Source organism: Cupressus sempervirens, chromosome 7 (genome assembly GCF_028749045.1).
Source record: "Cupressus sempervirens isolate cs-2001-9-10 chromosome 7, ASM2874904v1, whole genome shotgun sequence".
NCBI lineage: Eukaryota > Viridiplantae > Streptophyta > Pinopsida > Cupressales > Cupressaceae > Cupressus > Cupressus sempervirens.
Window position 1 is genome coordinate 611453546 of NC_143124.1, and position 15541 is coordinate 611469086.

The 15541-nt window shown below is 34.3% G+C and overlaps 1 protein-coding gene across 1 annotated transcript in view; it reads left to right on the forward strand.

Annotated features, from left to right (window-relative positions):
• Positions 1-15541, forward strand: part of GLTP1 (glycolipid transfer protein 1) — a 78415-nt gene that overhangs the window by 18863 nt on the left and 44011 nt on the right. The window contains exon 2 of the mRNA XM_089792252.1: positions 3128-3183. Within this exon, the coding sequence (XP_089648378.1) occupies positions 3128-3183 (56 nt within the window). The remainder of the gene's footprint in view (positions 1-3127; positions 3184-15541) is intronic.

Sequence of the window (15541 nt, forward strand, 5' to 3'; positions counted from 1 at the left end):
GAAAGATTAGAAAATGCCCTCAGAACCTCAAACGAGTGAATCACCAATGCAGATGAAATGAATTTGAAGAAATTGTACAGGATGATGGGTGCACACAACAATCCAATTGAATTGCCATGAGGAAACACATCTAGTTTCAACCAGCTACAGATGACCATGGAAAAATACAAGATTGTTGTTGAGGTTAATTCTCGGAACCACTCGGTGCCAATAAAGATTTTGGGTCAGCAATAGAGTGCCCTTACAAATAATGTTCTGTAATGCAGCGGCACATCCAATGGTTAGAAATTTTGTTAAATTAAAAAATTAGGGCAACTTCTGTATCGTTAGGTATAAAATACTTGCATCATGAAAAAATACAAGACAATGAAGGTTCCCAGGACTAGTTTCAATTAGAATAGGGCCTATGAAAGAAGTATTTCTATTCTCCATTCTAATAACAGGTATTTTGGGAATGGACCTATGCTCATTTTGGGGCTAAAATGCGAATACGTATTCCTATTCCCCATTTCCATTCCGTGCACGAAGAATACAACCGGATATTCTAATTTTTAATGACTATTCCAGTTGTATTCTAGCAACCAAACGGGTCCTAAAATCATTCCAATCTCTATGACAAGTGCAATCCAATCAATGATCATGTGACTGAGTGAAAGTAGGAGGCCATCTTGTGATTCAAATGTGAGAAACAAACCATTTTGCCATAAGACATAATTCTAGTTTCCCGAGGATTAAGTCTAAAACACAGCTTTCCGTGATGCTTTTATCCTCCAAACCAAAATAATTTGTGCTAGAATGACTCCTAAACTCTTCAGCAATGAAGTTGATCTGATTAAATCAAATGGGAATCTTCTCTAAATTCTGAAAATTAATGTTCTTTCAGCCCCTTGGTTGCTCAGCTTTGGTCTTGGAACCATGGTTTTGATCACTCTAAAAGCTTGCAATGAATGCTAATAAGGATTAGACTTGGGATTTTGTTATGATTTTCTTAAAAACCCGAATTGCTTTTGATATATTCAGAGTCTGAAAATCACCACTCACAGCACCTTCTAACACTTGAATATTGTGTCAGGCCTTGTGCCAATAAGATTCGATCCTCCAAGCAACTCTTTTGCTTGGGTTTATGGCTCCTGTTTTTCTCCTTGTAGAATCATAGCACCTGGGTAATTTTTAGATTCTTAGCTTGCAAACCCGTTTAACACCATTGCCTATGTTCTTTTGGTTGTATTTGGACTTCTTTACTTGTTGGCAGCGATTCCTATGGATAACTTTTGGGACTTCAGACCTCATGGTCGATTTTGATGTGGCTCTAGCTTCATTTCCTTCAGACTGAGCAACTTTCTTCTTTTTTTGGACTATTGCTTGCCTCCCAAAACTTCTCATTGTATTATTTTTGCTGCTGCAGGTGCCCTTTTAAAGGGATTCTTGTTTGAAATCACACCTACACAGCCAATTTGGGATGAAAAAATCACCTTGAAACACGTTATATTATATTTTAATTAATCTCCCATGTATTTCATTAAATTTCATTTCATATCTTCAAGTATGCATTCTAAGGGAAATTTGATCTTCATGATGGTAAATTTCATTTGCCATTGACTTGTGAAAGTAATCTACATTGTATCTCTATAGGGAAAATGGACCTACATGAGGATGACTAAATACTTCAAATTTTTAATGTTTCCTTAATTCATCCCTAAAAGGGAAATTCAATCTTCACAAGGACTCCATTTTACTCTTCTTCCTTGTTCATAAGGGGAACATCAACCCTCATAGGGACAACCATAATCCCAACACTTAACATTTTTACTAAACCAAAATGGCCCTCAAGGGAAAAATGACCCTCATATGGATTTGGGGTAATTTCACATGGATGATGACAGGTGGAGTTTTTTCATCCATAAGGATTTTCTTGACTTTCTAGCTCAAAAATATTGTTAAGTATAGAGTAAATGGAAAATCGATGTGCACATGGACTCTTACATTTTGTCCCTGTTGTTCTTCATCTCCAAGAGGGGAAAAAACAATCCTCATAGGGACAAATTGGATCAACCCTTAGTTTTTTTCTTGCAAATGTCTCCTCACGAGTGGGAATAACGACTCCTATAGGGACCACCATGATTTTTCAAGTATAGATTCTATTTCCTTAGGGATTTTGTGCTTTTTTGGAGTGGAAACTCATTCCTCATAAGGGATTTTGACCATTTTTGGAGTGAAAATTCTACTTCCATAGTGAATAAGTGCTTTTTTGTAAGGAAAAATTCTTTATACATCTATTTCCTTGGGTATTTTGTGCTTTTTTAGAGTGGAAAGTCACCCCTCATAGGGATTTTGACCATTTTTGGAGTGGAAATTCTATTTTAATAGGGACTAAGTGCATTTTTGTAAGGAAAAATTCATTTCGTAAGTTTTTTAACATATTTTAAGTATGTAAAGTCAATTTAATAAGGATTCAGAAGCTCCCGATGTATACAATATGTCATTATAGTGTTTTTTGGGCTATCTGACTAGCCAAAATATCAATGCACTTAGGACTTTTAACTCAAACCACTACAATCTGCCTCAGTGAAACCTTAATTTTGACACTCCTATCTGCATCCACAACTTGACAACTTGATCACTTGACCACTTGTCCTTTTGAGCTTTGACCTATCACCTCAACTACTAAATCCTAACAACTACAAGTGAAAAGAGGGGGTCACCATTTGCAATGGGGTGATGGTATGAGAACCCCACAACAGGTTGATCTCAAGAAAAATAGCATAGAGTTGTAGGTTATCTGTTACAATCTTTTGGTCTTCTACCCTTGTGGGATATTTTATCAATTTATATATAGGTTTTTGACTCTCTATGGGTAAATAACTTGCAAATTTTGCCTTAGAATAAATAACTAATTCATGCATGAATGTTATGTAAAAAATTCTTGATAGATATTGCATGTATTATTAGTTAATAGCAGATCTCGACTCTAAATTTTTTTTTTATGGTCCCTATGTCAGCGGATAGTGGGAGGTTTCCTTGGAGGATTTTTTTAACCTGATATTTTAATTTTACTTTTAGTTTGTAAGAGATAATGTTCATTGAAGACTGATTATTAATACTGTTTATGCTTTGGCTTTTTTTGCAGAAAAGTTTGGTGCAGCCATGACACTTGTAAAATCTGATGTTGGTGGGAATATATCAGTAAGTTTTGAATATTTCTTTTAGGGGAGAAACAATTCGGCAACATAAATTAGAAAGATGAAAGATAAGATATAGTAAACGTCTCTGAGTGGGACTAGAAAATAAGTTAACAATAATAAGTTGAAAAGAGTCCTAGCTGTTTCTTTCTTTGTTTCTACTCTAGTTATGGATGTGGAACTTTGCTTTCCAATATGTTTCCTCTCTTTATAAATTTTCAATGGAATAATCCTATAAAACATCATATTGCAAGTATTGCATAGATTAAGTTTTATCCAAGGCAGCTAGCCAATGAGATTCTCATTGTGAAAGAAGTCTGGGTCATGGATGCTTGATCATTTGCATTCATGATTGATCCCAAACTAGACCACTAACTGGATGATTTTAATTGGGCAGCTCTTTTCTTTTTAGCATATATCCGAAGATTATATATGTTTATGCCATTCTATTGATAAAGAAACAAAGAGAGACTATGTCAATGTCCGAGAAAAGATAAAGGAGGTCAATGGGACTTGAAAGCACATCTAGTTACTATAAACCGTGCTAGGATAAATAGAAGCTCTAGGATTTAAAAAACATCCCAATAAAGCTGGCAAATGCAAACAAGTTCGATAGAAGTGATAAATTTAAATATACATAGAAATTGGCATGTGAGTAGCAGACCCCTCAGATGGACATGCAGCTAATGGATGCCAAAGCTAGAGACCAATGCTGGAAGTTAATTCATTATTGAAATACCATGATGAGAGTGGCACATGATTTGATAAGTTGGAAGGCTAAAAGAACCAATATTTTTGGCCTTGATTAAGATTATTTGATGTGCTTGGCTAGGTTTGAGGGTATTCTTTTGCTGTTTGCTCCCTATTTCAAACCAACATCCATGTCATGGATGAAGTCTCAGCCTGAATGGAATATAGGTTTCTAATACTCATCAAATAATCGTAAGTATTTTTGTAAACCAACTACCCATGACTTGGGACAGACAAGTTTAAGCAAGTTTGCGGTCCAAGCTCAGAGTGACTACTGTTAACTAATAAGTGAGTTTGTGATGGATAGTTGTGGGACATGGGATAAAATATTACATAGTCTCACATGGCAGAAAAACAGAGAAAATTCTGGGTAAAACACTTCAGCAGGCTTTTGTTCTTTTTAAGTATGTTTGACCAGGCTATTTCTTCACAACATTTACAAGTTTGCCCAAATGATTTCGAACAAGTATAAAGCAGATTTGTGGAGCAAATTTGGGCATTTTCAGTGTTCTAGGTCAGTTTTGTTTTGTTTTCTTTTCTCCAACCATTGCAAGAATTTAACATTGTCCTAAAATAGTAGACTTAGATTTTTAAACATGCTTTCAAAGCAACAAATTTAGTTTGCATTAAATGTACTGTTTTTCAAGCTTTTATTTTGAGCAAACTTGCTTTTTTAAGGTACAATTTAGGGTTTAGAAATGGCTATCTAGGTCGGTTTTGATTTGTTTTTTTTCCCAAATGTTGCAAGAATGTAACATCATCCTAAATATTAGATTCAGGTTGAAAAACATGCTTTCAAAGCAATAAATTCAATGTGAGGCTATGTCGGGACGAGTTTCCAGGATGGGGGGAAAATGGGCCTTATTTTCGAGATGGCGGGGGAATGGCCAGGGGATGACAGCAAGGGGAGGACGGGGCAGGGAGGGGTGTTGTATATATATATATATATATATATATATATAGAACTTGAAATGCTTGTTATGAAATGAAGTTTGAGTAGAACATACCAAATTAAAATATTTGAACATAGAAAAATTGCAACATGAACTAAAACCATTGAACATTCAACATAGTAACATATTACATACCCAATAGTAACACTCAAAAATCAAAATTCAAATACAAATCCAAGTATCCATTCCAGTGGTAGCATGAAATGGGAATGGTGGAGGTGGGTGTACTTGGGTATGCAAGTGCCCATTGCGGGGACGTCTCGGGGACATGTACCTTGAGGTTTGGGAGGGGGGTGTGAGTCTCCGTGTGACACTGAATACATTTAATTTGCATAAGATGCACTGTTTTTTCAGGCTTTTATTTGAACGAGCTTGCTTTTTTTTAAAGTTACAATTTAGGGTTTAGGAATGACTATCTTACATTAAATTATTTAATACTATTGCAATTCAATTTCATTTGAAGTGCATTGTATGTTAATATTATTATTTTATTACTTTAATGGTCAATTATGTAAATATATTTAATTCTTTGTACATAAGATTGTTTCAACGATCTTCTTAAGTTTCCTATTAAACTTTTCTATTTTGTACATTTGTAGATTCTTTATAATGATCTCTTTGATCATGTGTTAATACATAAAATAATTTACCAATTACTTTGTGTAATATGGTATTAGAGCGAGCTTTATTTTTTCCGAAAAATTTATAATTTCTCTTATGAAATTATTTGCATTAAATTTTTTGAAATTAATTTCTTCAGCCTGGGCTTTGTTAAGAAATTTGTTATGATTGTAGGTTCCTTATGGGTTTTTCGAGAGCTCAACTGGGTTGGTCTCAGAATTTTTTTCTTTGATCGTTTGTTAATACATCAAATAATATACCATTTACTGTGTAATAAATTTTGCATTTGGGTTTAAAATCACTATTGTAAAATGTTAAGGGAAATGAATCTGATCTAGAGAGAATAATATTTTAATATATATGCCTGAATGACTGTAATGCAGTCTTTATATTTCAGACTTGAATATTATTATGACTAAGATAGAATCTCACATAAAACTGAGAATTTAAATATTATTCAGAACTTTATAGAGTATTTGACAGAGAATATGAACAGTACTCTGTATATAATATGTTTGCAGCAACAAGTAATATCGTGGACAGTATTATTTCCACTATTGAATATCAATATCAAATGCTTGACTTGAATGAGATTGCCGTGTTAATTGATCTCAGTTCAAGGCAAGCACGATGTTAATATATCTTACCAATGGATACATGCATGGAGGGGTATGACCCTTTACGTGGATCATGCCACGTAGGGTCATAACCCTTCGTGAATGTGTCCATTTGATTTGTATTGATAACTCATTTGTTAATGAGATAACTAACACCACATGATGTGTATTGGTTTCAACTGCATGTTCAATATTCATACATTGGGTATATATAATGAAGTCTATTTTGCTGAATGCAGACAAGTATTCGTAATATGATTGATCTTAAATATGTATGTATATGTGTGTGTGTGTGTAATCTTCCACATGGTCATACATATTACTTAGATCAATTCTTCATATGCTTCAACCTGAATGAAGTTACTTCCTTAACACTCCCTCTTAGCAAGAGAAAATTGAACGACATATATTACATTGATAATGTTTCTAATTTGAATATGAATTATCTGATTTCTGGCACTCTGGGACAACAACAAAGGAAGTCAATCAGATAGCACTCTTGTTCTTAGGATAATAGTTTAGTCTCCAATATCACAGATATATATATATATATATATATATATATATATGCCATTTTGATACACAAATCATCATTACATCCAACACACTTTGGGACAACAATTTCAGAAGTCAGTCATGGTGATTGATCTATCTCATTATCATGATATTTGGCACAGTCCGGGACACTTTTGAAGGATTCAATCATGATATGTATGTTGTCACAATCACCGACATACTTCAGAGACATGCTAAGTGATAACAACTAAACACACAATATACAGTATCAAAATATCCGACACATTCCAAGACATCAACTTAATTCAGTCAACCTTGATACAATAGTTATCATGAATTCTGGCACAATCCAGGACAACAAAATAATGTAGTCAATCATGATAATAGGTCACACTATTGTTGAGGTCGTCACCTTACAATGGCAACCTTATACAAACATTTCATGAAAGATTGTCATCTTTCATGACATAACACAGATGCAATATTGCAACTTTAAATATTCATGAATATATTAATTTCATAATATAGAAATTACATCTCAGAAATATCAATTACAATTTAGTCGTACCGAGTTTACTTCTAAAGTACTCCACTTTCAACTTCCCAAGAGGCTTGGTAAATATGTCAGCATTCTGCTCTTTAGTGCTGATGTAGACTAATTTAACATCATCTCTGTCTACCATATCTCTTATGTAATGGTAAGCAATCTCTATATGCTTGGATCGATTATGAAAGATTGGATTTATAGAAAGTTTGATATAGCTCTGATTATCACAGTGGGATTTAGGGGCTTCCCAAATAGTCCAACGAGTAGCTTTCTCAGCTACACTGCTTTGTGAGCTCCCATAGAGGCAGCCATATATTCAGCTTTAGTGGAACTTAAAGCAACATCTAACTGTTTTCTACTAAACCAAGATGTCATAGCTGATTCAAGACTGAAACAACACCCAATAGTACTTTCATGATAAGTGGAACTGCCTATCTAGTCGGAATTAGAATACCCTTGAAGCTGTATCCCAACATTCTCATACTTCAGACCAAGTCAAATCGACCCACATAGATATCTTAGAATGTGCTTGGCAGCCATTAGGTGAATCTTCTTAGGTTCGCACATGAATTGACTTAACACATTAGTAGCATAACATATATCAAAGTGAGTGTTTACCAAATACATTAGAGATCCAATAATGTCTATAGTAGGTAGGATCTGTAGGTTTTGAATCAATTGCTTCAATTTTAAGCTTATGAAGATTTGTTTCCATCAGAGTAGATAGAGGTTTACAATCCATCATACCAAATCTAGTCAACATATCAGAAGTGTATTTTTCTTGATTTAGGAAAATGTAATTCTTCTTTTACCAAACTTCTAGACCCAGGAAATAGTGAAGAATCCTTAGATCTTTCATATCAAATTCAGCCACAAGTTCTTGTTTGCATTTGGCAATAAGATGATCTTTACCTGTAATTAATAAGTCATCAACATAAAGAACAATAATTAACATGCCACCATTAGATATTTTGAAATATAAGTTAGGATCAACTTCATTTTTGGAATATCCTAGTTTTGAAAGATAGCTGTCTATTCTATAGACCGTAGAGAGCTTTCTTCAGTTTGCATACATAGAGATTTCTATCATGAGTGACAAATTGTTCAGGTTGTTCTATATACTTATTCTTCAATGACACCATTCAGAAATCCAGTCTTAACATCCATTTGGTGTATCTTCCACCCTTTGGATGTTGCAATGGCAATAATGGCTCTTACAGAAGTATATCGGGCGAGTGGAGCAAAGTTCTCTTCATAACAATTCCAACCTTTTGAGAAAACCTCTTGGCAACAAATCTGGCTTTGTGTTTTTCAAAGCTACCGTCACATGCATATTTGATTTTGAATAACCATTTTGAAGATACAACTGATTTGTCTTTAGGTCTGGGTACAACATCCTAGACATCATTCATTAGGATGGATTGGTAATCCTTGATCATAACGTCTTTCCAAGCTTGACACGTCAAAGCCTCTTCAACATTTAACAATTCAGTTTTAGTAAGCTTGGTGTCAAGTGCAACATAGCATGTTTGATTTCTTGTTCTTTTGCTTTCTCTAAATACTTCATCAGGTTCCACATAATTTTCTTCAATCATCTTTCTTGCCCATAATGGTCTGTTCTTGTTTTAGGAAATGCCAACATTTTCAAGATTAGATGAAGATGAAGGTTCATAATTTTCTATAATATTCTCCCTTTAATTCTCAATTGTATCTAATTCTACGATTGACTCTTCTTTAGTGTTTAGAGAGAGCTACATCTTCCTCAAATTTAACATCTCTACTACTTTCAACTGATCTTTGTCCTAGAACATACACTCTGTATCCTTTAGTGGTTTCACGATATCCAACAAATATTCCTTTCTTCCTGGAGGGTTCTAGTTTAGTCCTCTTTTCTTCGGGAACATGAATGTATATGGGGCAACCAAAGATTCTTAGATGGCTTAAGTTTGGCTTAATCCCTAGTAAAGACTTCTTCAAGTGTTATATTCTTTAAGATTGAATGGGGGCATCTGTTCTGAATGTACACAGCTATATTTGAGGCTTCAGCCCAAAATGAAAAATGTATCTTTTGATCATGCATCATGGCTTTTGCAGCGTCAACGATGGTTCTATTTTTGGTTTTCCGACTCCATTTTGTTGAGGATTATAAGGTACTGTACTCTCCCTCTTAATCCCAATAGAAATGTAGAATTCTTTAAAGTTTTTAGATATATATTCACCCCTATTATCTAATCTTAGAGTTTTTATTTTCTTCCCTGATAGATTTTCCACTAAGGCTTTGAATTCTTTGAATTTCAATAGTACTTCATTTGACTCCTTTAGTTTTAGAAAATATATCCAAGTTTTTCTAGAATAATCATCAACAAAGATTACGTAATACGAAAATCCCCTTAATGATGGTGTTGACATTGGACCACATAAATCAGTGTGGACAAGTTCTAGTACATTTTTGACTTATGATCACTTGGAGGAGAAGTTTTTTTAGTGTTCTTCCCTAGGGCACAACCTTTACAAATTCCAATATGTTCAGATTTTAAATGAGGTAATCCATTAGTAATCTTTCCTGGTAGGTAGAGCACTGTACTGAAGATGTCCTAATCTTCTATGCCAAATCTCATTATGATTTGATATTTCATGGCTTAGTGCATGTTTCTGATTATTACATAGTTTGTATAAGCTGCCATCTCTAGATCCTATAGGAATAACATTCTTAATGTTCAAATTTTTAGGCCAAAGTAACGCTTTATCTTCATGGAAGATGATGTGATAGCCTTGATCAGCTAGGCCTGAAATAGAAACCAAATTTCTCTTTACACCTGGCACAAAGAGAACATCTTTTAATTGTAAAGTAACTCTAGTTCTTATTTGAATTGAACAGGTCCCTATTCCCTTCACAGGATAGGTGGAATTGTCTCCAATGGTGACTTCTTCAGTTGAATGTCCTTCAAAAGGTTCAAACTGGTCTCTAAACCCAGTTATGTGTCTTGAAGCTCTGCTATCGATTATCCAAGTGTTTCTATTTGAGTTTAATTCACTTGATAAAGCTAGGTAAAATACAAGATTCTCAGTTTCTGTAACTTCAGCTATGGTTGCTAGAGCTTTCTTTCTTTTTGGGCAGAACCTGTGTGTATGTCCAAACTTATCAAACTTGTAGCATTGAACTCTAGAGAGATCTCTGTTTTTGTGATTTTGGTAGTTATTTCCTCTCTTTCGTTTGAATTTCTTTTTCTTCCCTTTGTTGCTAGAGTTTGCATTTAGTGCTTGAATTTCTCCCTCTCTATTCAGACCGATTCCTCTTGAGATTAGTGGAGACTCTTTTTGAGTACAATCATTCTTGAGTTGATCAAATTTAGGTAGAGAAGGTCAACTAATGCATTGGATAAAAGATTCCCATGAGATTGGTAGTCCTCTAAGAGCTATTAGAGATAGCTCCAAATCATCAACATTATTTCCGATTGTAGAAATTTGATCTCTTAATTCAGTGATTCTGAAGAAGTAAGATGAAATTGCTCCCCTTTAATCATTTTGATATTTAAGACCTGCTGTCTTAAGGCGAGTAATTTGCTTGTATTGTTGATTTCAAACATGTTTTGAATGGTTTTAAACACTTCATAAGCAGATGTCAGTTTTGCTATTGATGGAAGGATGTGATATTTGACAGTGTCAATGATTATTTTCTTAGCCTTGTTGTTGCGTCTCTTCCAAGATGTCTTAGCAAGTTCATTTTCAAGCATTTTAATGTCTTCTTCTATGTATGAATCTAATTCAAGTTCTTGAAGTATTGCAATAATTCTGATTTTCCATGAAACAAAATTTGAGGCGCCTTTGAGTCTATACTCTACTCGGATGCCGTTCACTGTCTTGCTCACTTGTAATTCTGTTTATGAAGTCTTGATAATTTTGACTCAAATTTGGTATGATTCTTCTTCTCTAGTTAAGCTCTGATACCATGTTAAGGGAAATGAATCTGATCTAGAGAGAATAATATTTTAATATATATGCCTGAATGACTGTAATACAGTCTCTATATTTTAGACTTGAATATTATTATGACTGAGATAAAATCTCAGATAAAACTGAGAAAATAAATATTACTTAGAACTTATTATAGAGTACTTGACAGACAATACAAACAGTGCTCTGTATATAATACGTTTGCAGCAACGGGTAATATTGTGGACAGTATTATTTCCACTATTGAATATCAATATCGATTGCTTGACTTGAATGAGATTTCCGTGTTAATTGATCTCAGTTCAAGGCAAGCACGATGTTAATATATCTTACTAATGGATACATTCATGAAGGGGTATGACCCTTTACGTGGCTCATGCCACATAGGTTCATAACCCTTCGTGAATGTGTCCATTTGATTAGTATCGATAACTCATTTGTTAATGAGATAACTAACACCTCACATTGATTTTTATCGGTTTCAACCGCATGTTCAATATTCATACATTGGGTATATTTAAGGAAGTCTTTTCTGTTGAATGTATACAAGTATGCATAATATGATTGATCTTATATATATCAATGTGTAGTCTTCCACATGGTTATACATATTACTTAGATCAATTCTTCATATGCTTCAAGCTGAATGAAGCTACTTCCTTAACATAAAATGTTTAATCAATATTTACTTCTACATTTGTGTTAAAGTTTTATTTATTTGTTTTGTGAATGTCAGCTTAACATATTGTGGCATTAACATCAAGCAGTGGAAATTGATTAGTGGATGTCACTTGGAAACATGGTATAGTTGGATCTATTTGCAACTTCTATACGAAGAGTCTTTTAACTAGAGTGGCATTGTGCATGCATTTTATTCATGACATTAGGATATTGGTGGTCCCAAGTGATTAGATTATTGGGGGTGGGGGTGAATTAGTGATTGACCAGACAAACAACTTTTTCAACTTATTTAACCTTTAACTGATGAACAACTTAAATGCAGCAAGTAAAAAATCCATGAAATCATTCACACATTTGACACAAATATTTTGGTTTAGCAGAAACTCAACTTGGATCAAAACCATGACAGGGATTATTACCTATAAATAATTGTACTTTTCCTGAAGTATGCTTTGTTAGGAGCTTAACCATGTTGGGAGTTGCAAAGACATTGTTAGGTGCCACCCTATTAGGGGATTACCTCTAGCCTTGTTAGGAGCTTTACCCTGTTAGGAGTAGCCTTGTTAAAGGACTTTGAACACTAGTTGACTTGTCACCATGTTAGGATTCATTATAAGGACTTGTTAGGATCCACCTGGCTAAGGGATTTCACCTGTTGCAACTATTAGGGAACAAAAAAAAAGAGTGATTTGTGTAACAACACTACCTCTTCCTGATTAGATCCACTTAAGCTTAAAGTCACTTCTCAACATTCTTCTCTCTTCTTCTTGTTTGGATCACACCTTCCACCTCTTCACCACACAAACTGGACCAGGACCAACATCACAAAACTATTCTCCTTTCACCTGTTTATACTGATTTTACCTTTTCCACTGACTTTATCAAACCCTTAATATATTACTATTGTTGAATTCAAATATTTCGCTCAAATCCAACCACCATAAGACAATATCTTGTTACAAACCACTTTATATGACCACACCAACTAATTCTTAGAATTTTGAGCCAAAGGTCAAACATGTGTTGACCTGTCATATGCTTTGTCTAGAATCTTCTCCACATGTTGTTCTCGATCGCTATTATGCTAGAGCATCACCTCTACATGTACATCCACGTCACTAGATCATGATTGACTCATCCACATTCATCACAATCATAACATTTGTCATTGATGACTAGTTAACCAACGTCACTCAAGAACTCATTCTTCTTTAACCTGTCTGTCACACCTTCACCGGTCACCAATTCTTCGTGAAACTGTTTTACCTTTAATGAGTTGCTATGATAACTATATCGACTTTACTATCTTATGAACATCATCATGTAATTGCTTCACTTCATTCACCAAAGATTTGATAAACCAATCAAATCAACTATTGCTTGTCACTAACTGCTCTAGTAGTTGCACTAAGACTTCACCGATCAGTTTACTCTTCTCTTTAGTAGCAACAATCAACATATACTCTTCAAGAGACAAACCCAATGCTCTCTTGATGATCACACTTAGTGATCCTTATTGCAGCACTCAATTCACCATAATTATGCCTAGCAACGTACTAAGAACACTAGGTCAATAATTGATATAAATGACACCACAATAATTGATCATCATGCAATCAAATCATCACTTATCACATCATCATCACATCATTAGTTATGCCAACATACACGCCCCAATACCATAGATGAGACATTAATACATGCATGCAACCCTAATTCATATTATCAAGTACCATCTTGAATGCATTATTATTTATGACATCAAACCATGTCCCATAATCACACGTGAGACACAACAAGAGATGCATCAAGTTTTGTATTGTTTGATTAGATCATAGTTTACATACTTGGACTCAGAGAGTACTCAACAAGCCCAAAGTCTTCATCTTGACAAAAACTTAACAACGTAGCAAGCAATATAAAATAAAATCTCTATAAAAACACACACACATATCTGTATCTATCTATCTATATATATTAAAAATTCAATAAGTTAAAAATTGACATTTCAAAGGTGAAAAAGAATGGTTTTATAGCAAAAAACAACATGCGAAAAATGCATTTTAACTAGTGTTTTGCGTCCATCGATAATTTTTACCCATGTTTGTTTGTCTATAACGAACATGAGTGGAACTTGTGAGAACTTGTCCTGCCAAAAAAAGAGTACTCACAGAGCTTGAAAATTGTGGATTAGATCAATTCGTAGAGGATGAGGGGAAACATAGCCATAGTAGAATTTACTAGTCCCAACTTGTTAGTACAAATAGAGGTACATCTAACAAAAATTATGGGTTCTAGTATGGTCCACTTTTTAATGGCACATTCATCGTCCCTAGTTCAAGCAGAGGTAAATCAGTTTCTATATATTGAAACACTTGTAGTGCAGAACCTTAACTTTCAAAGTATAAAATGGAACAAGGAGATGCATGTGGAATTGGATAAATATTTTGCTAATTTTTGATAAGAGTACATTCCTTTCAATATGATGATAGTTTCAAAGAAAGGGTATAATTATCCCTCTACACTTGAGTATTTTCTCTAGAATGTTTGCCTAGATGCTAAGTCAAATTTCAGTTGCACAAGTTTGGATACGCCATATTTCTAGATGAGTGAATGGATAGGACATGCACCTTCATTAACTTTCTAGTGTGAGATGGCCTTTTTGAAGTTTATAGGTTTTTTTAATAAAATAAAGAATGTGAAAAGTTTGGGCCTAATGTTAGGAGAGATCGTGTTAGAGATGGGTGTAAACAATGAGGTGCAAGTAAATACAAGTTGTAATCAATAATACAATATCATATGTAGTAGGAATAGCTTTAGTAGAGGCATTCATCAACTCACCATCATTTTTTGGGACTCTTTAGCCTTGAGTTTCATTTGAGTGATACAAAACAAAAGAGCTTGGCTAGTTGTGGAAGAAGCTCCTTCTTAGCTTGATGAAAGGTCACATCAAGGGGAAAGAGCTTGTGCCAATAGTTGTTACAATGTTTGCAACTAATTTCTCCATGTTGAATCATTCGTAGTTTGTTGACATATTAGAATTAGTTATTTGTTTATTGAACACGGATTAACTTATTGTAGTCAAAGAAGGTCAACAAAGGGAGGGTTGCATTGACAAATTTTGATGGTGTCTTTGAGAATAGAGTTACAAGGATTGTATTTTCAAATTTCAATTGAAATGGAAAATTGAATCTTTAAGTCTAATTTTTTTGGAAAATTAATTTTAATTGTAACTTATTAGTTTGTAGGGGCAAAATCCTTGGTGAGAGGATTGTGGTTGAGAAATGTCTAGCAAAACTTGATGGGATACATTTGTGAGACAATGGATAGGGCCTAGGAGGTTATCCAAAACTACTACAAGGGAGACAAAGTTAAATTTTATCCCATTTGAAGGATCATCAATTTGAGGTGGAACAATAAACTCCATCAATCCATTCATGGAGTGGGTATCATCTCAACCCTTAATTTTATCATCTTAGATGTGTGAGTAAATGTTAATGGGGAGGTTATGTGCATTGAGAGTGTTGGTTCCCAAAACAACAAATTGGAAATCCAAGAGTATTGCCACTTCTCTTATGTACTTCTCAATCAGCTCTGCCCAACGAACGGGAATTACCAAATTCTGCACTTCAGGCTTCGCTAGACCTAGGCAGGTGAACCCTCACCTCTATCTCGATCAATTTGCTGTAGGCTTTTATATAGCAAATTTAACTCTTTAGTGAT